The following is a 26265-nucleotide window of genomic DNA, read 5'->3' on the forward strand; positions in this document are numbered from 1 at the left end:
GGAAAATGTCAAGTAGCATTCACTCCACTCTAAGTCAGCTATACCAGTTCCCTTCTAAATTTATTAAACAAACCAGTCCTTCTGTTACTACTGTGACTATTATTACTGATTAGTTGTACTGCAGAAACACCGCAGTGCCTCAGCTTCATCCTGTTAGGCACTCCACCAACACATAGCAAATAATTAAACCTGTTCTCAAGGAAAAAAAAGAGGAAACGATATGACAAATAAATGAGAGGAAGTACAAAATAATCATAGGAAATATTTTATGCCAAATTTATTAGAGAGGGAAAACAGAGACAATGAATGTAATTCCAGTGACAGGTAGGTGACCTAGTCTGTATCTGTAATTACAAACAAGATGCTCTCTTCTACAAAATATCAACAGGCCAGGTCTGGAAAAGGCAGCACATCCTGGAGCAAAGGGAGAGTGAATCCTCTTTCTCTTCTTCAGGCAAGAAGGCTTACAGCAAGCAGACACAGAGCCTTCAGCACATTTGTAAACTCCTTCTATTATATATTGTGATTTTAATTACCAGATGTCCATGCACTCCAAGTTCTTCGTAACCAGCATGGTATTTGGACACTGTGATCTCCTCAAGGGCATGAACAGACCCATGAATCCCTAAAAGCCCCTGTTGTAATAGAACTTCACAGGCTTTGCTGTTTTCAGGAATTCACATTTCTTTTCATATCCAATATCATCTGCCCTCTGGTGCATTAACAATTCATCTCTGAATTGTGAGTATGGTCATAATGTTTGAAGGGCAGTAATATTCTGAAAGCTAATATTCTGAAAAGAAACTTCAAATGGCACAGTATGGATGCACCTTTTATTGTCTCCTTGGTGCCTCTAATGCAAGCTGTTTACTTTGGCATTTGAAAGACCACACTGTTATTTGTCCTAAAACTTGCTGCAGATTGATTTGATAATCATGCCAAGTTCTTTCTATTTCTGATGTCTTCAGTCCTAATAATTCAACTCATTTATCAGCGGCGGTAAAGGAATGGAATGCCTCTTGCTGTGCAGCGCTCGCAGAAGTAGCAGTGAAAGAACTTTATCAATGTTACGTGTCCAGAAAGTGCTATGAAACACTCAGCGTGGTTCCTATATGTTGTACTTCTGAATTCACACAACTATAACCATTCTATTTTGTCCACTTTTCTGACTTTCACTGTACTTTCAGAGTAGTCCTTGACAGAGATGCGTTCAGCCCACCGAGGACACAAGGCTCTAATGGTCACATTGAAAAGTAGATCACCAGAAAATAGAAAGATTAGTTTCAGTCCTTTGTTAATTATGAATTTATAATCTGCTTTTAAGAAATTAAACTCAAGCAAGACTGAAAATTATGTGATCTAGAAATCTACCTGCACATATTTCCTGCAATATTTAAGTGGTTTTTCGGGTGAAATTTTCATAAATGTAAATAAATGAGTGAATGTTCCTCTGGAATAACTCATCTTATGGTTACCATTTGCACCCACTTTAAAATTTTGCAGCTCCTTGATGAATTTCTCTTTATATTGCATTGGTCACATTCTGAGCCAGTGTGACTCATTTTCCTGTGATGGAGAACCTGGCATATCACAACACAAGAGCTACTAATCTCAGAGTCAATATACAGTTAATTTGGAAAAGGAAATCAGCTTCCCATACAACAAACTTAACATGAGATGTGGATAAATTCTGAAGAGAGCCTGAAAGAATAGAAAAAAGCACTTGATTGAAGAGTGCAGGTGATCTGAAAGAAGCTGTGCAAAAATATGCCACTATCACTGGAGTTTGTTTTCATGGAATTTCATGTCATAAGGACATAATTATTTTTTAAGTTTATCATAATACAAGATAGCTGGTTCAACACTTGACAAAATAATGCAGCTTGCAAGGTAGCAAATACACTTCTGTAATTTGGCTACCCCTCTAGAGATACTACATCTTACATACCTGTGTGGCAAGACATTTTCTACTCTGCAGCTGTGGTAAAATCTACAGCAAGTTCGGGGGTTTTTTGTTTGTTTGTAGCTTCAACAAAACTAAAAACCTGAAAGGGAAGAATGTAAGTAAAACATGGATGCATAATTGTCTTCATTTTGTATTCCTCACTTTATCTACTCATCAAATATGGGTAATGATTTTTTTCCTCTATATCCTCTAAGCCTGTATGTTTATAAACCTGGAAACTGGATGCAGGTTTTACAATATTCTTCTTTGTATAGAGATTAGTATGCATTTCACCATATACATACGTTCATTCTTTCCTTCCAGTCCTAGTTCAGTGCTAAACACAGAATCTGACGTACTGATACACAATTTGGTCCACTATAAACCACAGTGAACAAAGCACTTCAATATTTCAATGCTTTTAGGACTTAGTGAAACTAAAATGTAAATGCATACTAAAGTTATCTTGAGCTTAGATGTTTCAAAGGAAAGGGGATAAAAGAGGAGCTATCATAGGCAGCAAAAGACAAGTGTCATGTTCAAGTACAAAGTCCTACAGGATAAGGATCCCCACAGCCGCTGGTCCTTTGAGGTAATTCTCTTTCTCTACAAGTTCAGACTGTGACCACAAATGCTACAAATGCCCTGTTTCCATCCTTCGTTTTATAGTCTGTTCATACCCTCTCCTACTACAAATAAAGAACACCCTGTAATCTGTTTCTTGAACAGAAGCAAAAGCAAAATATTCAAGCCCTTTAATATCTTAGTTTCTTTAATCACAGCTGGGTGGCAATATAGACTAGAAAGACTAATGACTTGTAATGAAGAAATATTCCCCACACATTCAAACACATTTACCTGTAATTTTTCCACCTTCCCCAAGTAATAAGAAGATATCCAGACAGACTTTTTAGAAAAAAAACATTATACAAAAGTGGATGAAACAGGAGTTAAAGCCAGCAGGACCAGGTAACCATGATACTAATTAGCTGTGATTTTCTTTCAAGCCTTTGTCTAACCCACCTATTTTGATTGCACTGTACCATTAGACTGTCTCTTCTTTCTATGGGTATACTTATATTTCAGGCTCTGTAATCCTATGATAAGAAGGTTTTTGGAAGACATTTAGTCTTTAAGTCATATAAAATATATGAAGACAGGCAACAAGGATCAGGATGCAAGACTCCTTTCTTCTCATCAGAGCATGTCTTCTTACCACTCTGCAGAATCCAGCTCTATTTTTTCCCTCTGGTCTCATTAATCTTGAATTCTTCTACACATAGTAGCTTGATCAAGCTCTAATAAAAGTGATAGAAAGTACACCCTACCAGAGATCCTCTAGGCTTTGTCAGGGTAAGATGTAAGATGGCAGGGTTATTTTGCAAATTTGTTTCTTTCTAAAACTTTCTAGCCACAAGGTTATGTTGTAAGAAATATCTCACACCATTACTGTCCAAGTCCAACACTTGGCTCTGATTCCTGAAAGACAGAGGAATCAGACATAAACCAGACACATACTCCGGTAAAGTTGGGTTCCAGCGGAAATACAGCTATGAATCATGTGTTTCCTATTGTCTTCTCCAGTTGGGTCCTTCAAGGTGGTATATAAAGTCAGAAGACTGTCAGTGTAATGTAAAGGAGCAGTATTAGAGAATTTTCATGTTAATACTTCTGGCAGTAAAGACAGGAAAATAATAGCAATATTAAATAAACTGTGATAATTTAAAAATACTACTAAAATCCTCTAATCATTGTATCAGTCAGTCTTTCTGTACATAGAATTTCTTCATCAGAAATAGGAGACAATAAACTATAACCAGAAGCTTCAAAATGTAGTAAAAATGTGGCAGCTGTTGTGGTTTGAGCCTGGTCAGCAGCCAAACACCACGCAGCCACTCACACTCCCTTCTCTTCTGGCAATGAGAAGGGACAGATGAGCCAGGCTTGGGCTTTGAGATAGGACCAGGAGGGGCAAATCACCCATTAAGGTCATGAGCAAAAGGCAGACTAGTTAGGGGAAGAGAAAAAAAGAACATAATTACAGATACCAACAACACTTAACAGAGTAGGACAGTGAGAAGCATTGCCACATCTTGAGAACACCTTCCCCCCACCCCTCCCTTCTGCCCGGGCTCAGCTCTGCTCCTGATATCTCTACCTCCTCCCCCAGTGGCGCAGGGGCAGGGAATGGGGGGGGGGGTGGGCGGAGAGGGATGAAGTTAGTGCTGCCACTTCTTCCATCTTCAGCAGGGGGAGCTTCTGGAACTTCTTCCCCCTGCTCCATCGTGGTCCCCCTCTCACAGGAGACAGTCCTCCACAAACTTTCTCAGACATGAGTCCCTCCCACAGGCCGCAGCATTTCCTTACACTGCTCTGTCATGGGTCACCAACTTTCTCCAACTGGAGTCCTTCCCATGGGCTGCAGCCCTTCCCAAGCTGCTCTGGCATGGGACACCCCCACATGCTGCAATCCTCCCAGTGCTGAACTACAACAGCTTTTTCAGCTTTCACGTACTGGAGTGAGTGCAGAGCAGGGCCACAAAGACGCCTAAGGGACTGGAACTTGTTTTATATCAGAAGAGGCTGAGAAAGATGGGACTGCTCAGCCTGAAGAAGAAATGGCTCAGGGAGGTCACATCAATGTGTATAAATACCTGGTTGGAGGGAACAAAGAAGAAGCAGTCAGACCCTCCACAGTAGTGCCCATTGAGAGGACAAGAGGTAATGGGCACAAATTAAAAAACATGAAACTCCATCTGCTCTCTCTCACCCTGCTTGAGCAGAGGGATTGGACTTGATGATCTAAAGAGGTCCTTTCCTACTTAAATGTTTCTGTGATTCTATGACAAAACACTAATGAAAAATCAACTAATTTCTCACAAAGTGACTGCATTCATGAGTTAAGACATAGTAAAACATGCTGAATGGCTCGTTCTCAGGAAATAAAACAGCAATTTGGTCTTATATAAAATCTAGTATCGCAAAAGACTGAAATAAAAGCACAATGTTTCTACAGAAACAGTATGTAGCTCTGGAAACCAAAATCTTCTGTAGAATTATGAGTATCAATCATCTTGAATCACATTAGAACATATTATTCTGAGAAAAGATAACAGACTATTAAATCAAAGGAAATACAAATTCTGCTCTCTTTTAAAAGCCTTGCTTTCTCATTTAAGAAAGCCTTAAGAAAATTCAAAGCTTACGGAAAGTATTATTATTGAAGCAAAAGATACCTAACAGTAACTGCCAAATGAAGATGGTCAGGTTGAACGGTCTGCTAAAAAAGCATACATTTTTAATATATCATAGCTCCCATGATGTCATAGATAAGGAAAGGAAAAAAATTTCTGAATTTTGAACTAGGAATAAAGTCCATTTCTGTTTTCTCTGTTTCTTGATATAAAGTTTTAGAGCAGGGATCTCTGTATAATGTCTGGTAAAGGAGGCTTCAGATCCTGTGTGCATCATGTAGGAGTCACTACAGTGCAAATAAGTAAGTATAGCACGGAGGGGACAAGGTGGAAAAGAGATAGAAAAAAGAAATAATAGAAATAAAATTGATGTAAGTTAATCACAGACTTTCTAGGTGAAAATAAATTTCAGGAAAAAATCTCTAAAAATATTACATACCTAAGACAATTCATGACTTACTGTACAGAAGATACACAGCTTTCTCTTCTAACACCCTTGCCTCGAGGAAAGGGTGTTACAAAGCATAGTCGGTCGCATAGTCAGTTTTTCTGGATGGAAAAGAAAAAGGAATGGAAGGCTGGTGCACGAGCTTCAAGAGAGCTATAGCATGATGGAACATGTGGATAAACCATGGAGCAGCAGAGCCCGTAAATCAGAAGGCCAAAGAGATCTTTTCATCCCATTTCCAAAGGAGGAAAAATCAGCTGGTTCTGTTTGCTGAGGATAAGCAGAAAAAAGAAGGTAGGGTTTGGGTGCGTAAACACTGATGTCTGGTACCATAGTAGACACCATAAGGTAACTGAGATATCTGCTAGCATATATGAAACATAGAGGAAAATAATTAAGGGCAGAGGAACATGTCCAGATGAGAAAAAAATCATTTAGTGGCACACACCATTGCATTACTGGTAGTTACAGAGCTTCAAAAAATAACACAAAGCTCCTTAGATTTCATTAAGCAGGGCAGTCACAGAGGAATAATTATCAGAGAAAGCAGCATATACTTACATTAACGTGCCAAAAGTAAAAGCTAATCCATAATACTGTAGAAGATAATGATTGTTCAAGATGTTAGAAAAATACTCAAATGTAGTATATGGATTCTTGAAAAAGAATCCTACACATTAGGAAGGAATTATCTAAGCCACTGATTATTGGTATGGCTGCAACCTTGGCAAAAGATCTGCCAATAATACAACAGAAAGAGAGTGACTTATTGACCCTACCGGCAAAGTTATTACTGACAATTCACAAGTAAAGACATACACAGAGCAATGAACTGTAGTACTCTGATGGGTTTGTTTCAATATTTCCTTTCATTAAATGTATTCCAAAATTATAAAATAAGAATAAAAACTTCAGCTTCCAAAGTGAAGTATAATGGATAAAAAAGCCTGAAAGTTATTTTTACTTAAAGAGAATGCATGCCTTAGAGTGAACAAAAAACTTCAACAGATAGAGCTCACTGTCCCACTCACAAGCCACTGTTCTCTGAGAATAAACGGTGTTCTAGAAACAACCATGTCTGAATATGATCTATACCATCCCAAGCAACCAATACCGAGTTTGCCAAACACTCCACATCTAAGTAGCAATAACTTCTGAAAGCATCAGAAAAGAGTGTGGAAATGATATAATGTAAAAATACCCAAAAATGTCACACAACCCTAACTGCAGTACTATCTTCTTCATCAGATTTATATGTAATGTATCTAGAAAAAAACTTCTAAGTGGGAAAACTTTCTTCATTATCTGCTGTTTAGAAACACCCCAATATAAAGTCTTAGATCTCAAAATGAAATGTGTAGAAATAAAATGTCAATAATCATCTGGCTTTGGGGTCCTCTGAGAGGTTACAGCACTCTACAGCTAAAGCAAATAAACAATATTTGAATAACTTACTCTTAGAAATGTTACAAGGTTACCTTCCAAGCCAGGGTTAAGTACTTATCGCTTCCTATTCCCCTGCCTTCAGAACTGTATTAAAAATGCAGTCTTAAAAAAAAAAAAAAAAAAAAAAAAAGCCACAAACAAACAGCAAGTCAAGGAATCAAACTTATATTAAATCACATTTTTCACTTTCTGAGACATTGTTCTGACAAGCTTCCTTATATCATTTCATTAGCAGCAGCATCTGTAATGAAAGAAATGTCACACTAAGTAATATAACTATATATTCAAACTGCCTGTGCAGTATTTGCTGCTATTCTAATAACTTTACATGCTGGAAAGTATCACATTGATGGGAAAAGTGTTTCCTGAGTTTAAAATTCAGTTCATTTAACTTTAGACAAAGAATAAACAGTTTTATATGTGAACTAGTCATCCTAACTTCCCTTTATAATTACTGGATAAAAATATGGACTCTGAAGGCAAGTTTCGTCCACCTCATTTTAGATATATACATTAGGATGAGATAAATTGGGCCCAGAAATGCTTGTGTCTTCTCATGGACTGTCAAGGGACAGAAAGTCAGAAATTTCAGCTGTAGATTACTACTATTTAAACCTTTATGGTCCTGAGACTTTGATTAAGTTCATTTGACCTAGAATAACAGAAAAAAAAGTATTATTTTTAACCAAATTTTGAAGAATCTGCTGTATATCTAAGTGACATCTAAGTATTTATGTTAATTGGAGATTTAAAGGTAGAGATACCTTAAACATATGTACCAAATATATTTTTTATGTGATACATGTATTGTAAAATCGTGTATTGGGTTTGCATGGCAAGGTTTTGGTAGCAGGGTGGCTACAGGCATGGCTTCTGTGAGAAGCTCCGAGTTGGACCTGCCACCGGCCAAGGCCGAGCCCATCAGCAATAGCAGTAGTGTCTCTGGAATAACGTATTTAAGAAGGGGGAAAAGTTGCTGCATGACAGCAATTGCAGTGGAAGAGAGTGAGAATATGTGAGAGCAACACCTCTGCAGCCCCCAGGGTCAGTGAAGAAGGAAGGGCAGGCGGTGCTGCAGGCACCGGAGCAGAGATTCCCGAGCAGCCTGTGGGGCAGCCCATGGCGAGGCAGGCTGTGCCCTGCAGCCCAGGGAGGGCCGTGGGGGAGCAGATCCCCACCTGCAGCCCGGGGAGGACCCCACGGCAGAGCAGGTGGGTGCCCAAAGGAGGCTGTGACCCTGTGGGGAGCCCACACTGGAGCAGGCTGCTGGCAGGACTTGTGGACCCGTGGAGAGAGGAGCCCACGCTGGAGCAGGTTTGCTGGCAGGACTTGTGACCCCGTGGGGGACCCACGCTGGAGCAGCCTGTTCCTGAAGGACTGCACCCCGTGGGAGGGACCCACGCTGGAGCAGTTTGTGAAGGACTGCAGCCTGTGGGAAGGGCTCATATTGGAGAATTTTATGGAGGAGTGTCTCCTGTGGGAGGAACCCCACGCTGGAGCAGGGGAAAAGTGTGGGGAGTCTTCCCCCCGAGGAGGAAGGAGCAGCAGAGACAAAGTGTGATGAACTGACCACAACCCACACTCCCCATTCCCCTTCACTGCTGGGAGAGAGGAGATAGAGAAATTGGCAGTGAAATTAAGCCTGGGAAGAAGGGAGAGCTGGGGGGAGGGTGTATTTTAAGATTTGGTGTTATTTCTCATTATCCTACTCTGATTTGATTGGTAATAAATTAAACTAATTTCCTCAAGTTGTCTCTTTTGCCTGTGATGGTAATTGGTGAGTGATCTCTCCCTGTTCTTATCTCAACCCATGAGCCTTTCATTGTATTTTCTCTCCCCTGTCCAGTTGAGGAGTGACAAAGCAGCTTTGGTGGGCACCTGGCATCCAGCCAGTCAACTCACCACAAACTGATATAACCTAAGTGAAAAAAATTGTACATAGTTTGTCTGTATTCTTCTTTATTTGCTACATATCCTTCATCTTGTGTTCAAAGACAGTGGAAAAATCATGGAATATACCAGCAAGCTTATTATCACTGCAAACTCTTTTTTTCCTCCTTTGTTCTTCATCTTCATCCAGTCGAAGATGTCCCTGCTCACTGCAGGGGTGTTGGACTAGATGATCATTAAAGGTCCCTTCCAAAGCAAACTATTCTATGACTCTATGGTTTGTCTTCCTAAATTACAAAATTTCTATGGGAGGAATCTCTTACCAGAAGCTTCCCTGAGAGCTAAACCAGCTTAAATTATTTCCCACTTGTTGTGTATCAAGAACACAAAAATGTGAAATCACTGTGAAACGGCTGCTATACTATGAACCAGCTGCTAGACAGTAACTTTTTAAAATGCCTAGAACACAACTTGGCACCCAGAACCTACTGCTATAGAAAGATATTTGTCCTGGTTTGGGCTGGAATAGAGTTAAGGTTTCTTTTTGGTAACTAGACTAGTGCTGTGTTTTGGATTCAGGACTGGGTTTGGTATGAGAAGAATGCTGACAACACACTGATGTTTTTGGCTGCTGCTGAGATTTCAAGGACTCTCCAACTCCCCATGTCCTGCCTGTGCACAAGTGCAGAAGAAGCAGGGAGGGAGCACGGCCAGAGCACCAGACCCAAACTGGCCAGTGAAATATTCCATATCATGTAATGTCATGCTCACTATACAGAAAAGGGGTGATAGGGAAGAGGGTCTCTTTCTCACTTCTGGGATTGCGATTGCAGGAACTTGGTCCTTTGGGATCGCTAGCTAGGAATGGGCTGGGTATTGGTCAGCAGGTGGTGAGCAATTCCATTGTGCATTGCCTGGTTATATTTTCTATTGCTGTCATTGTTTCCATTTTATTACCATTATTAAACTGTTTCTATCTCAACCTGCGAGTCTCCCTTTACCCCTCCAATTCCCTCCCCCATTTCCAGGTTGAGGATGGGTGGGCAGCTGCGGGGTGTTTGGCTTCCAACCAGGCTCAAACCATGATAATATTTAATGAAATATAAATAATGCAATTGAACCTGACCTGACTAAAATAAAAATTCTCACAGTTGTCTCAAAAGAACTATAAAATAGTTTTTAAATCTATGTTTGGCCTTGTGTAAGTTAAACAGCTACAAAATTATTTTTTCATGTATATCATTGAAAAGGATTATTGAGGTACAAAGGATGATAAGGCCTGGGAAAAATCCTTAGTAGCAATGGACAATCTGTCTTTACTGAAGCTAATAGTACAGGGGTTACCTGTGCAAAATAAAAGGGTGTTGTAACAGGGAATCGCTTAATAAGGAAATAACATATTGTCAATTTACCAGTGATTCCTTTAGGCATTTTTTCAAATATAGTTGAGTAAAATCCTCTTCTTGATTCAAAGATTTCACCTTAGGCCGCTTCACTCTGCATTACACCAACTATGCACACTATACTTTACACAAACTATGCACATACCAAACATACACCAACAATAACTATCTTTCCAGACAGTGAGAAGGATGCAGAATTATAAACCTGAGTACACAATAAAAGTGATAGAAGATATCTCCAAATCCACCATTTGCACAACAACACATGTCAAGTTTTATAACTATGAAAAATAACCTACTAGACCCTGAAAAGATGCAGGAGGCAGAAACAGAAATATTCGCAGATTTGGCTCCATGTGGCAGTAACAGATGACTAGCCATGTGGCTTTGGAGTGCTCTTAAAAAAAGAGTAACATTCACTTCCCAAACCTTAAGGAGAGAAGAGCAATGTTGTGAATCTTTCTGGAAAGCACTCTGTAAATTCGCAAATATGGTTACTCTCTATGCACCGATAAAGAATTCAATACCTCAAAAGAATGCAAGCTTTTTTTCCCAAGGGTTGAAAAGATGCAAGAAGAACACAAAAAAATCTTTATCAGCGTGTCTGTTGATGCTTTGATTTGTGGAATTTTTCCAGCAGAAAACTCTGTGGGAAAAACCCTTTACACTATAACAAGAACCATCAAAGCAGATTAATCTTAAATGGTCGAAACTGTCTGCTTTTTAGCACAAAGATGCTAAACCACAACAAAGACATTTGCAATGTTTCTACACAAATAAACTATTATTTAAACAAATCAATTGGAAAGCATATTAAAAACCTAATTTCCAGATGTGGTAATGCTTAAAGGCCATATAAAAATTTTCAATATCCCACTGATTCTGATAATCTGAATGCAATCCCTCTGATTTCAATACACCTCTAACAGTCATTTGGTAAAATGATCAATGAAATGTGTTGAACCACACTGGAAAACAGGATGAGAATGCAGAATGCCTTTCATTCCAGCATATTAACAGAAACGTTAGTTTGGCTTAGATATATCTATCAGGCAAGAGGAAATTTCATTAAACTACTTTTGCTGAAGTGAGTAAGCGGAACAATCTGTGAATGAAGAATGTATATGAATAATTAATATCATGGCCACTGAGTTACTGAATCCCAACCAAGAGAATTATTGGATGCAATGGGAGGACCTGCTAACCAAGCCAGGACTCTGTTTCCTAAATACTGCATGTACAGAAATTAGGAAATGGTCATTGCTGCAACAGCCAAAGATAAAGGACAGATGGAAAAGTGAGAATATAATTAATATTATATCAATTTTCCATTTCTGTAAATGAATTCAAATGATTTGCTGTAAAGCTTATGAAGCCTATGACAAAGTTCAGAATTGAGTCCAGAACTCATGAGTTCACAGAACCACCCTTCTCCTCTATTTGCTAAAGGTTATGAATGTATCAATTTGGCCTTCATAGTTTCTTTTTTTGCAGTAACCAGATATAAGAAATCTGAAAATCCACACTGACTGACTGCTTTCAAGCATCTTCTGATACTTCAGGTGATCAGTTATCCTACTGAATAGTTCCACTGACATAAGTACATGGTTTCAGAATGAAGCATGAAATGCCTCAGGAAAATTGCTGATATGTAGGTGTAGCTGACCCCATCTCACTGGTCTATACATTACGTGGGAAGAGGAATTTTTGGGGTGGGAAAAGTGAAATTAATAAAAGAAAATCTTGGAGAAAGACTCCAAAAATACCAGTGAGCTTTATCTGCCTGTTGAAGAAAATCTACAGAAGAGTGCCACTGCTTCATTCAATAAAATCTAGCCTGGATATAAAGATCATTAGAATTGGCCTTTAAAGATCATTAAGGCCTAGAGAGACTAGGTAATGCAGGAGGTTCTTTATAATACTATGAATTGGGGGGGGGGGGAAAGCTATTTTCAGACAGCAATTTTATATTTGGTTTTTCAATTTAAACTACTGGGAATGTGGAGAGCTGAAAATATTGCTTTAATATCTCCCCAGCTGTGGACTTTTTCTGATAAGATGGAAAATACTAATAACACCTTATACGTATGCAGCTGCCTTTGTCCCTGAGGATTCTAAGACACCGACAAGCTATTCATAAAGAAAAGTATATTCACTCAATCATAGATTGCAGCAATCAGATATTAGTCAGGAATACAAAACCAGTAAGAACAAGAGACTAAACAAGGACATTTTGGGCACTGAACCCATATACAAACCCCTGTGCTTACCGCATATGATTAGGCAACCCTTAAAGTCAATAACATAATTATTCTACATTTGGATTTGAAAAGTAAGTGACAGCAGAAAGGGAACAAAAGTGGAACCCTTTCTGAGATGGTAGAGGATGCAGAATATAGCATTTCTAATCAAAGGTAATTTTTTATCTGAATGTTAAACAACAAGAATGTACAAAACAGCTCTGAAGGATTGATAAGGAAGATTTTAAGGAGATGGAAATGGAATTGTTTTAAGGAAGAGGAATAATCAAGATTGTGAAAGGATTGCTACAGAACAATTCCAGAGTAGCTCTCATGCTATTAAGTAAGCGTGTTATTTAGTTATTTAGAAAACAATTAAGTTCTTACTGAATCAAGATCTTCTCTGAAGACCTATGTCCACAGTATCTCTAGTTTTAAGAGAATGTTATGAGAGTAGCTAATGAAATTCTGGAAATAAAGCTATATTCATCAAACTTGCTCCTTTGTACCTGTTTCAAAAGTTTGAAAGGAGGATTGATTCTCCATTTCGTATTTGTCCAGTCCTCTGTTTCAGCTGACTTGTAATCCTTTCCTGCTCCAGCAGCAATGGAGCCATGAAAGGCGGTGTGCTTGCATACATGAGAGACCAGACAATTACATAACAGAGGTGCATCATAAAATTGGACCAAAAAGCATATACGCTGCCTTATGGATACAATTTGTCTTTTGAAAGCTTCTTTGCCCAGCACCAGGGTGTATAGCTAGGAACTAGCATCCCAAACAGCCCCAGATATACAAAGGTGCTTATGGTCCGTACGGCAGAATCTCATTCCTCTTACTTTACAGCAAATCACTGTTCTCCCAACTCCCTTCACACAGGTGCTCTGTAGCTACCTCTGTCTGCACCAGCGCTGTTCCCATTCCCATTGTTCCTTCATCAACCTAGTCCTTCCTCGGTCTTTCTCAGCTCTTCCCTTAATCCTGGTGTTTTTCACACACCATGCTAATGTCTGTGAGGGCTGCTACAGGACCATCTTCTTTCTCAAGTCTTGTGTTTCAGATAGAAAGAAGGAAGCAGAAAATAAATCCCTTTGCTCAAAGGCCAGATACAGAAATACAACTAGGGCTGACTTTCCTACTTTCTTGTCGCCACTTTACAATAATGGTATCAGCTTCTAAAGTATGCACACAAAAAAACAGATCTAACTGCTGCTTTCTAGGAAGGGCAGTGGGAAAGGTGACTAATCAGAGGTTGAAGTTCTTGAAACTCAACAGTGATACTCCTTCTCATGCTACTGAAAAACTGACTCAAACCCTGGCCAGTTATTCATGAGAAAAACATAAAATTGGATAATGTCCAGGTAAAAACATCCTTTGATATCAGTAGCATCAGAAAACCATTCCTTGGATATATACCATCTTTGCTGTTGGTATCTCCGCTGCTTTGCCTTGAGACCTGGTCAAGGTCAGGTTGCAACCAGTAAGTAGCAGAAGGCAGCAGGTTTGAAGGTATCAGTGAGGAAAAACACAGACCCCAACCTAAGAGGGTTCATCCAAGTTTGGCCAGGGAGGTCAGCAAGAGCAGCTGCTTTGAGGAGAACTCTGCCTAATGTCCCAGAAATGACCAGCAGCAACTTTGCCAAGCAACACCAAAGCAATGAAAGGGCAGAGGTCAGAGTCAGCAGTAGTATTCTTCTTGTCACACCTACTAAGTTGGGAGATCGGATGCTTCAAGAGCCACGCTTCTCCAAGAATCTTTTGCCCTGGCCAGTCAATCACTCAGAGCAGGTGTAAGATACAGAGTGCACATTTGTGTTTGTCTGTGTTTGCATACGTGTGTTTGCGTGTTTCCTCATGGGTCCTGCAGATTTTTCCCCACTAATTTGATCAGCTACTCTCGCTAAAAACTAAATTGACTATGGCTTATATCTGATCAGTTATTCTTTTTGATAACGGCATAATGCTTACAGTATAATAATTAGTGATTCCTGCAATAAAGTTGGAATGTGGTCTTACAAGGTGATGGTGACCGGGTTGGGAGGGAAAGTCAAGGATTAAGGCTCCACCCTTAGAAGTCACGTGGTTCTTCTGCTGAAGAGTGAGAGAGCACTCCAACCCCTATTTTCAGCTTTTAGAAAATGTGGAGTATTTCTGTTACCTCAAATTCTATAGAAAGCCTTGCTTGCTTTTGCTTTTTCCAGCAAGCTGAAGCAGTTTCCACTGCTGCTGTTGCTGTTATATATCTGAATGCAGTTGACCCTACAAGGAGCACTCATACTAACTGAAGTTTCACTGTGAACTGACAACTGTTAAGCAGAACTTGATGTTAAAGCAGGTGCAGTATTTGTTCAGATCAAACTCTGCCTTGAGCATGTCAACTATCATGAGCCTGCAGAAGGCAAAGAAAATAAGCAAATTTTGTGTTACTGTTATTTGCACTCTAAACAGAAGGGTAACTCTCAAGGTCAGAAGGTTGAGTTTAGAAGTTAGATTGTTAAAAAGCAGTTTTCTGTTTCTAGACAAAAGCGAGAGTGGCATAGCCAGTGTCTTATCTGCCTACCTCTAAGTCCCTAACCTGACTGATCAAATACCCCTCTACAGTCAAGTCAAATGGGGGCTTAATTTTGCCAGACAAGCCAAATTGCTCAGGCCTCATAACGAACTTCTGTAGAAGGCAGCATAGTGATACATTTTAATTGTTCTACCACTGTACCCCAATAATAATTCTAAAAATAACAACATTCAGATCATTAGAAAACTAAACTGTGAACCTAAAGATAAAAGAAATAAAGTTAGTTAGGGCAGACTGCATGATCATCCAAGCATAACCTGAAAATATCATCTTAATATAGACAATATAGTGCTGCATTCTATATGAATACATTCTTATGCAAGTGAGTAATGTGAACTCCCATGTCATCTCCTCAATTGCTAACTCTGAAACCCTGAATGACAACTTAAATGTCAGCACTGTTAATTATTCCTCTACAAGTTATTTCAAGAGAATATTCACTTAATGTGCTTGAGTCAAAAAAGTAAATCTTAAATCTATGCAAGATTACGAAAGTTCCAATTATCCACCCTTCAGTTTTCAAACTTAAATGTGACCAAAAGCAGCTTCTACAATCCTTATCACATTTCATGCCACTGAAAATTAAATTGTAGAGATATCATAAAATAATTTAAGATTCAACAAAATGCATGATTTGCTTCCTGTAGTCCCTTCAGACAGTACAAACTCAAATTGATGCTTTAGAGAGCTTGTATTTTTCTGTAACTTCCCTATTTTAACTAGAATGTTTAATAAACCTTTATGTCAGTGTGGCACAATATAGCAACTGAAGCACCTGTGGCATGATATATAGCAACAGATGAAATACACGGTATGAAATTTAAGACAGTCTTCTCTTTTTTTTAATTACAGACAAGATCACAGACAAGAGACTATTTTATAAGTAAAAACAACCAAGAAATATTCTTGTCTACAGAGCATTAGAAACCATTCCCATGCTGCTAACCCATGAAGTATTATTTTTATGCTGCAGCAGCAATAGCTACAAAGGAGACTACGCCATGCTAAAAGATGTTGCAGTAATGCTAAACATTATTAGGAGTTTCCAAAAAAATATAAGCAGAAAGCTTTTAAAAGGAGATTTTTCTTTTGTGCTTACATTATCTATCATTAGATAGATGAGGTTCAACAAGGCACAGTACTAGATCCTGCACCTGGGACACAACAATCCCATGCAAGACTACTAGCTTGGGGAAGAGTGGCTGGAAAGCTGCCTGGCAGAAAAGGACCTGGGGTTGTTGGTCAATGGCCAACTGAATATGAGCCAGCAGTGTGCCCAGGTGGCCAAGGTGGCCAAGAGCATCCTGGCTTGTACCAGAGATAGTGTGACCAGCAGGACTAAGGAAGTGATCGTCCCCCTGTACTCAGCACTGGTGAGGCCACACCTCAAATCCTGTGTTCAGTTTTGGGCCCCTCACTACAAGAAAGACACTGAGGTGTTGGAGCATGTCCAGAGAAGAACAATGGAGCTGGTGAAGGGTCCAGAGCACAAGCCTCGTGAGGAGCGGCTGAGGGAACTGGGGGTGTTTAGCCTGGAGAAAAGGAGGCTCAGGGCAGACCGTATCACTCTCTACAACCACCTAAAAGTCTCTTCTCCCAAGTAACAAACAGTAGGACAAGAGGAAATGGCCTCCAGTTGTGCCAGGGGAGGTTTAGACTGGATATTAGGAAAAATGTCTTCACTGAAACGGTTGTCAAGCATTGGAACAGGTTGCCCAGGGAAGTGGTTGAGTCACCATCCCTGGAGATATTGAAAAGATGTGGATATGATGCTTAGGAACGAGGTTTAGTGGTGGACTTGGCAGTGACAGGCTAATGATTTGATATGATTATCTTAAGGGTCTTTTCCAACCTAAATGATTCCATGATTATTTTTTTGTCATCATGAAATATTGACACAGAATGATTAACTTGTAGTCATCACAACATCACACCTAATAGCACCTTTATCCCCCTTCTATATTCTCTCAGAGCACTACCCTTAATTTTCACATTTCCTGTAACAGGATAAATTCTTCCAGTTCTCTACTTTTAGACCAGGTCCCAGCCTACAGTGTGATTTATCAACAGGTTTACCTAGAAAATCCAACTAAATCCAAGTTCCTTCTGTTCTTCCCCTCAGTGATCTCATATGCTGCTTAAGAAAAGAGTAGTTTTCAGTTTAAACTAGAAACAAAATATTTAGAAACAGCACTCTGCCTCTATGTCTGTATTATGTCAGGATTTAACACCTTCTGCCAGTGAATTAGTTAGGCACCTTCAGAATCCTCAGGCAGATTTTATGCCTGTCTAATTTTCACAAACAGAAATCCCTCTTGCAAAGGTTCTTTTTAAAATGTCATTCTTCTCTTATTGCTTATGTCTTAGGGATTTTTTTGTAGGCTTTATTGTCTCTCAGTGACTTCTGCATATTTGTTGATGGATAGCTTATACGGCGCTGTTCCCTTTCCTTTCTATCTGTCACTTCTAACAGAGCTTATGTAAATTAAGTTGGTATGTTCATAAACATCCAAACTAACATACAGAATGTAATTATTAAACTATTATAGAGCTGCTATGAATCCATCACATAAATATCACTAAACCCATGTCATTTCTATGCTAAAGAAATTAGTGTTTCTCATGAGAACTACACTGAGTCTACTACAACAAAACGTTCAATCAAATTTGTCATCTGAGATTGCAAGGCAAAGTGTGAATACATCCTGTAAATAAAAACTGTATTTAAAGTTAAATACACAAATGCACTTAGCTTTCAACTACCATTACATATTACCCTACAAAAATAACACATCTTGAAGAATTCACGTGACAAATATCCAGGAAGGATAACCAGTAGGTATATAATAACTTATCACTTAAATTACATCTCAATTATGCTACTCCCTTAATACCACTTCTTTTATTCTGCTCTGGAAATATGCTATATTGAATTGTATATTATTGATTTATTATTAGACATGTTCCCAACTCTCAGAATTATTATTAGACTAAAAGAATTTTGCTTTACTTAGGACTTCTTTAAAATCTCATATTATAATTTGGTGGTGGCATAGATTTGTTAACAGAATTAATGTTTCCTCTCAAGCAGTCTGCTAAAATAACTATGTGCTTCGCAAGTATGATCAACAAGAGCTTGACAACTTCATGTAATGCCCACACCAGCGACAAAAGATACTTTGTACAACAAGACTCACTTCCCATTGTTCTCGCCAAAACTGGAATGTCTGTGGTATATACTCTGTTGGTGACAGGGTACTTGTCAATAGTATGTTGCAATGCAACATAAAGAAGCGGAAAATAAATTCAGAGTTGAAGATATTGAAAGACCAACATTTACACTGCTTCTTCCAGTTTTTCTACTGGAGCTGTTAATCTCACCTTGGTGCGTGCATCCCAGGACCAGGCTGAGCAAGGGGCATGCTTTTGAAGGTACAGAACATTATACCCCCTGGATCATTACCTGGATTTCCCTATACTCTCTTGTTACCAGCTAGTTGTGACACTGAATAGGGGAGGGAAGAGAAGGGGAGGAGAGGGGGAGAGGGAGAGGAGAGAAAGGAGAAATTTCAGTTGGAAGGAACCTACAATGATCATCTAGTCCAACTGCCTGACCAATTCAGGGCTGACCAAGAGTTAAAGTATGTTATTAAGGACATTGTCCAAGTGCCTTTTAAACACTGACAGGTTTGGGGCATCAACCACCTCTCTAGGAAGCCTGTTCCAGTGTTTTATCATCCTCTCAGTACAGAAATGATTCCTAATGTTCAGTATAAATCTCCCCTGTAGTAGCTTTGAACCATTCCCACATGTCCTATCACTGGATACCAGGGAGAAGAGCTCAGCACCTCCCTCTCCCCTTCTCCTCCCCAAGAAGCTGTAGAGAGCAACAAGGTCACCCCTCAGCCTCCTTTTCTCCAGACTAGACAAGCACAAAGCCTTCAGCCGCTCCTCACAGGACATGCCTTCCAGCCTTTTCACCACCTTTGTTGCCCTCCTCTGGACACACTCAAGGACCTTCACATCCTTCTTAAATTGTGGGGCCCAGAACTGCACAGAGTATTCAAGGTGAGGCCTCACCAATGCTGAGTACAGCAGGATAATCACATCTTTTGCCCGGCTGGTTATGCCGTGTTTGATGCACCCCAGGATGTGGTTTGCCCTCTCCCCAGGCACACTGCTGACCCGTATTGAACCTGCTGCCAGCAGCACCCCCTGATCCCTTTCTGCAGGGCTGCTCTCCAGCCACTCCTCTCCCAATTTATACTTGTGTCTGGTGTTACTCCATCCTAGGTGCAGGATCCAGCATTCTGTCTTGTTAAATTTCATCCCATTAATCATTGTCCAGTGCTCCAATCTATCGAGATCCCTTTGCAAGGTATTTTCCTAACTAATTCTCCTTGTTTTTGTACAAATATCAAGGTTCTATCTTGTCCTGTTTGACACTGGTCACAATCTGCTGTTTCCTGACCCCAACTACCTCCTTTTTTTCTGCAGAAATATGCTTATAGCTTTCCATTAATTTTAATCTATAAACCGATTTGAAAGTAGTTTCCTTTTTTTTTTTTTTTTTTTTTCTTTGCTGGCTGTACTAATTTGTAAAGCATGTGTAAGCATGTTCTTTAAAGTCAACAAGTTCTGCATTTCATAAGACAAGCTCAGTCAAGAGACAATGCAGATGAGCAAAAGCAAATAGAAAATGTCAACAGTTTGATATGCGATTTTTTTAATATAGTGAATGAGATATTTAAATGTGCATCAGGGAGTTAGAAACAGAACTCGGGCTGATGGCAGTGGAATTGTCCTCCTAAAAAGCTTTTAAAATGTTGATATGTAATTTTGAAATTATTTTTCTGTATTTTTTTAAGCTGCCCCCCTATGACAGATGGAAGTTAAATTTCTGAATAACTGATTACCACTGAGAGAGGATGAGATGGGGAGAAAATTAAAATATATGCACCGGGAATATGGCTGAAAAGTTCACTTCAGATGCTGCAGATGAACAAATGGAAATTTGCTGTCAGTTACATTAAAAACTATTTCTAGTACATAATACTTTAAATCATCCTTAATTAAAGTATTTAAAATAAATCATCTTAAATTTTGCTATTGCAAAAAAATAAAATCCTAAACCAGTACTTCAGTTAGAAAAAATTGTATTTGAAACATTTCAGGTATCAAAAATAAAATGTTTCTGATTTCTTCACAGTAATTCTATTACAGTAAGTAAATAATGAAGAAAAGTGTAATGACAAAAATATTTTCAGGGCACCCAGTGCAGCAACAGGTCCCTCAACGTTCTCACCTCATCCCTACGGGTTTGGCCGCCTGTCCTCAAGGCCAGCTCTGACATGGGGCAGCCATACCCAGGGTCAAGGCTGCTGAAAACAGAGCCATGAGATGTGGTGCGGGGGCCCTAGGCCCTCAGCTCAGGAGCAGCATTTCAGCTCAGGGCTGTGCCCCTGGGCCCTGTCTGAGCAAAGCCATAGCTGTAGCTCAGCACCGCACCTTGCCGCTCCTAATTTTGCTGACTTGCCTTCTCGCATCACCTCAGATCTGCCCATCGCCACGGGCTGGTCTGGCCATCCCTTGCCTGTGGTCACCGTCCTCGTCCCCGCTCTGCACTTCTGGCTGGGTGCTGTGGGACTGCGCTGTCCTGGGGAGAGCGCTGCCCTACACCTCGCCATTATCTCACCATCACCCTACACTGCGCCACTACTTCACCGTTATCCTACACCTCACCATCACCCCACCCCACACTATTACCCTCAGCTCTGGGCTTGCCTGCCCTTGCCCAGCAGCTGCTCCTGCTGCTGCCTGACAAATAAAGATCTAAAGTATTCCTGAGATGAAATACAGCCATAAAAAAAAAAAAAAAGTATAAAGCAAAAATAAAAACATTTTTAGTAATCTTTAAGGAAACCACAAAGGAAAACTTTGTTATTTTCTAGAGTGAGTAAGCAAACTTTATGAGAACTTTCCTGAAACTCTGCATATAACTTCAATCTTTCACTTTAAAAAATATTTTCCATAATTCATAGCTTGAAACAGTATTTCTGCTGACACGTAAACCACGTGCCTTAGCACAGCAGGTAGGAACCAAATAGATTATTCCTTAGAACCGATATTAAAAATGCAGTTCACTTGGCTGATTTACGTAAACAGTCCATGCAAAACAAACCAAAAGCTCGAAATTTAGTGTACACAAACAGACTAGCAGCTCCCGAAAATGCTCCATGCAATTTCAAGACAGTAAGTACAACGTGAATTGTACTGTCCTGGCAGAAAAATTCCCTGGTAATTGAAGAGCTCTAGAAACCCTAAGTTTGGAAGCACATATTATTACTGTAAAAAGTTGAAATAGCTATGATTCTTAAAAGTGTTTTGTTAAGACAGTCTGAAGTCCACAAAAAGTGGCATCCAAACCTAAGTCGTTTGCACAATAATCTGAAAATCATTTGAAAATGTTTTACAAAAGCATAGCTAGTCAGAAAGAAAAGGGTGATGTTCAGCCTTTTCATTATCTAGTAATAACAGCGCTTTAAAGGGAAAAAAAAAATAAATACAGAAAAACAAAACAAAGCAAACAACAACAACAAAACCCACACCACCACCCTGCCTACTGATTCCTTAAATTATGTTAAAGCAAAAGTACATGTTATTTACTACGGGTGATACTTCCTGAGGTGACATTCACTCCAGCTCCCTTCAAATCGCTGGGCGGCTACTGGAAGGACGCAGGGCCCTGCCAACGACGCGAGCGCCGCTGCCCCCACGCCACGCCACGCCACGCCACGCCACCTCCCCGCGGGGGCCCTTCGCGCCCTCCTTCCCTCCGCCGAAAGCACCCAGAGCCCTGCCACGCCCGAGCCCGCCGGGCCCGGGCCCTGCCCCGCCGCCCTCCCCCTCAGCTCGCCGGCTGCTCCCCGCTGCCCGCCCCAGCCCCCAGCCAGAGCCGCCGGCCGCCCTCTCCCCCGGCCCCGGGGCCTTGCCTCGCCCAGCCGGCCGCCCGCCCTCCCGCCTCGCCCAGCCGCCCTACGCGTTACCGCGGCGACGGGAGAAGCCGCCCGGGGCTGTGTCCGCACCGGCGGCTGGGAGCGGCGGGACAGGCGGGAGCTGGGGCGGGACGGGCCGGGGGAGCGGGGGGGAAGCGGGCTGCAGAGCTCGCGGCGCGGCCGTGGCGACATCGGGTGCGAAAGGAGAGACTCGGGGAGCGCGGCAGGTAACGGTCGGGGAGGCGGCGGCCGCGGGGACCCGGGGGGCGCCGTGGGTGCCCCGGTCTCCTCGGGTGCCCGGCACAGGCGTGGTGCCCCGGAGCCAGTGTCACCGCAGGTGCCGGTCTCCCGTGGAGCCGGTGCCCCTGTGGCACTGTCACTTCAGGTTCCGGTCACTCGTGGAGCCGAGGGAGATGGTCTTGTGGCAATGTCACCTCAGGTGCTGGTCACTCGTGGAGCCGAGGGAGATGGTCTTGTGGCAGTGTCACCTCAGGTGCCAGATCCCTGTGGAGCCGGGGCTGCAGTGCCACGTTGCAGTGTCTGCACATTGTGTGCGGGTACCCGTGCCCGTGAGGGGCCCCCCTGCTCACTCCCCATGAGGAATTGGTGCTGTTCGTGCCACCCTGTCCCCCGTCATGTGGCTGGTTCCCGTTCTTGCATGCAGCCAGGCTTGCCTCACATCCTTGTGTCCTGCTGGACCCACACAACCAGACTGATCCCAGCGGTGGTCTTGTTCTTGTTCTGTTCTGCCAAGGTGCTTGAGGGCTGTGTGTCACAGTGCCGCATCTGCTCAGCAAGGGAGTGAATAGGAGTCCAAAATTGTGTTTGAGAGTAATTATTGCCTGGGTATAAGTTAATTAGGGTGTATGAAAGTAAGAGAAATGGTTGATGAATGCAGCCATGGATCCATGACAAATTTATGTGTTTTAAAGTGTCTTGGCAAATCATTGACATCACACAATGGGGCACGATCCAAAACACACTTCTTGGAAATCCTGGGCTGTCCTCAAGCTAGCACCACCTGTAGTATCTCAGTTCTGCGCCAAGGCCAGGACCTGCTGACACTGAGCTGAGTTTACCTCAGATGTTTTCGTCTTGCCCATTTCAGCCTGTAATTAGAGCTACATTCCCCTGCCCCTGTTGTTTGCAATGGGAGAATGACAGAAATTGAAAGGAACACAGAAAACTACCCAGTATGCACTACTTGGCTGTGTAAATGCACGCATTTAAGAATCCGAATTTTTTGTTGTTTCAACAGGTTAAAACAATGACCAGTAATATGGAGCAGGACTTAGAAGTATTTCAGGAACAAGCTGTCACTAAGTAAGTAATGACTTATTGTCTAGGTGTTGAATATATAATGGAATTTAATTATGTGGGTTTATTAAAAATGTGAAACAAAATATTAATGATTTTAGAAGCAAACGTGATTCTTAATGTCTGCTGCTGCTTCTATGCAAACTGGAAAGGTTACTGATAATTAAGACATCACAACATCACATCTTACTGCTCTATCTAATAACCTAGCGACTGTTTCTGTTAATTATTTACATTTTTAAAATCTTCATATCTGAACAAAAAGGGAAAAAAAGAAAGCTATGTGGGGTTTTATTAAGATGTTAAGAGATGTTATCTTAAACTGTTTTAAAAAATAGTTGAGGTTGCTAGGCTACAGCAGTATAAACTTGCATATCTCAGCTCTTAAAACATTCACAAATCTTTAAAAAAAGGCAATTAATTGCCAAAGCCCTAGTCTTATTTTGCACAGGTAATAACCACAATTGTTCTTCCCAAGTATTAAGTGCACTTTTCATCACAACATAATCATCTTTTTTTGACATAATGCAAGTTTAGTTCTTTTAGTGTTAATCTAAAAAAAAAAAAAAATAGAAGTACAGCACAAAAGCTTTCTAAATAAGTGTAAACATAGGTGAGATTTGATGTAGGACCTCATCCCATCCATCCTGTTCAAGGAACACAGCAATATGAAAAATACTTCCACATATAATGAGCTAAACAGAATGTTTATTTATCATAATATAAAAAACATTACCTATTTTTCATAGAACAGTTTTTTCTATCATTAGCAAGAAACAGTGCAAGGTAATAGGAGCTTATTAAGTTTAAAAGTATTTCTTAAAATAACAGAAACACTCATGTTCTATCACAACTTATTCTGGCCCAAGAAAGTTTTAATAGGATTTGAAAGTGTGCTCTGTTGTACTGAAGAATAATATGTGCACTTTTCATGATAGAAAAAAAATGCTGCGGTAAAATACTATATTTTGAAAAATGTGGCCCTTTTTTGGCTTTTTGTTAGTGATATGATTGGTAAATATAGTCATAGAAAACTTGAATTTAAAAAAAAAAATCAAAATATTGCTATTCTTTGGATACTATTTTAACAAATCAGAAGCCTATTTCAAGAGTTCACATACTGCGTGGCCTTTGTTGTAATTGACCTATGTGAAATTTAAGGCCACTGCAGATGAATCTAGAGAGCGATTTGTCCCATCATGAACCAGGTATTTTTGGTAGCTATTTATTTCCATTAACTATACAAAGAATCTGGAAGAGTAGTTTAGAATACACATCCAATGACAAGAGACATTCATTCCAGCCTATGCTGACAGTATTCCAGAGATAATATAGATACCTTTAAAATTTGGGAAGATGGCTGAGTAATGGTGGTGGAAATCATGACAGTTACATCCCAGCTGCAAGAACTCATAAATCACAAATTATCCATCCACAGATGTGTATGATTCTGTATGGCTGAAAATTGTTAAATAAATTAGTAGTAGTTCATGCAATGGAGCTTTGGGATAGAAGAATCTAAGGGACTGTTGTATCACAGTGTATCACAATGGTTTATATATTTGCTATTTTTAAAGAAAGTTTTAAGAAGATAAAATTAATTAATATTGGCTCTAGAAACTAGGTTAAGGGTCAAAAACTAATGAATGTACTATGTAAGATGGAAATCTTTGTTAACATCGTTCTGCATAGGTTTTGCTTGTGTTTGTGTGAATATGGTCATACGTATTTTCCTATTTGTCAACAAACCTGAGTAACAAGGGAAGAAGGCATGAAGTAGAGACTGGCAGTATGAACCAAACATTTCTTAAAATGTCAGTTTCTAAATTGCAACTTTATTTTAAAGTGTATGGACAATAATATTCTATGTCTCAGAAAACAATCAGAAAAATACAGATCTGTGCAGAACTCCAAAGAAAAAGACAGGTAAATAGAGCTAGAAAGGTCTAACTAGTGCAAATATATTTTGTGATAAAGGCCTGAAGTTATTAAAACCTATTATCTGGATTTTGAATTGTCTAAATTTGGAAACATCTAGATTTTGAATGAAGAAAAATAGTTATTAAAGACAGCAGAATATGAATCATCTCTATTTTCACCAATATGGAGATAGAATATAAGAAAAATAAGAAAATAAGAGCTTGTCTACATCACTTTAAAAATGAGATACCTTTGAGTGTTTTGAGCTGTTTCAAAGTAAATATAGTGAAAAAACCCAGCTGCCACTTGCTTAAGTGCAAGTTGTTACTTCCATGTATGAAGAATCCATTTGATGTATGCATTCAGTGAAGTGGGAATGGTTTTTACCCATGTGCATACTTTCTCACTATGGTAAAACTTGTTCTTCATGTATTTGTTTACCTAATGGAGTATTAAACAAAAGATACCAGAGTTTTCTGCATTTCACATCCAGTGATCAAAATAAATTCTCATGATCGTGACTGGCCATATTTTGAGGGGGATCGTTAGCACACTTTTCAGAACACCGAACAGACTAAAATAATAGTTACAGCAGCTAGTAGTACCTCTATGCTAGTAGGTGGAGATAACTGCCAAATACACCTTTATGCAGATCTGTTTGTAATACCACAGCCATGATACAGGGTAGTTCTGGTAGCACAGCGGCAGTAGTCTACAGCTTCAGGTACAGCTTTCCTTTTTCAGCTGCAGGTGTACCTAGAGGATGTAGGTAAGGAGTTAGGCAGAGAAGGTGAAGATAGACTGAGAAGCTGTTTCAGAAGGGATTTTTCCTTCAACAGCTCCCTTTTATATATAGGTGGTTCTGGGTTCAAGAAGCATGCAAGAACTGTTGAGA

The 26265-nt window shown here is 40.2% G+C and overlaps 1 protein-coding gene and 1 long non-coding RNA gene across 2 annotated transcripts in view; one reads left to right on the forward strand and one right to left on the reverse strand.

The window, feature by feature from the left end:
• Positions 1–251: 251 nt before the first annotated feature.
• LOC116961140 lies at positions 252–2089 on the reverse strand. The gene is made up of 2 exons (XR_004406825.2): positions 1949–2089; positions 252–1234 (listed from the first exon to the last, which is right to left on the reverse strand). It is a non-coding gene; the product is annotated as an uncharacterized LOC116961140 (long non-coding RNA).
• Positions 2090–22139: 20050 nt separating this feature from the next.
• Positions 22140–26265, forward strand: part of DEUP1 (deuterosome assembly protein 1) — a 48286-nt gene continuing 44160 nt past the window's right edge. Inside the window, exons 1-2 of the mRNA XM_042793341.1 lie at positions 22140–22360; positions 23392–23456. Of these exons, the coding sequence (XP_042649275.1) occupies positions 23401–23456 (56 nt within the window). The 5' untranslated portion in view covers positions 22140–22360; positions 23392–23400. The remainder of the gene's footprint in view (positions 22361–23391; positions 23457–26265) is intronic.

This window comes from Tyto alba, unplaced genomic scaffold (genome assembly GCF_018691265.1).
Source record: "Tyto alba isolate M040663 unplaced genomic scaffold, T.alba_DEE_v4.0 Super-Scaffold_2, whole genome shotgun sequence".
NCBI lineage: Eukaryota > Metazoa > Chordata > Aves > Strigiformes > Tytonidae > Tyto > Tyto alba.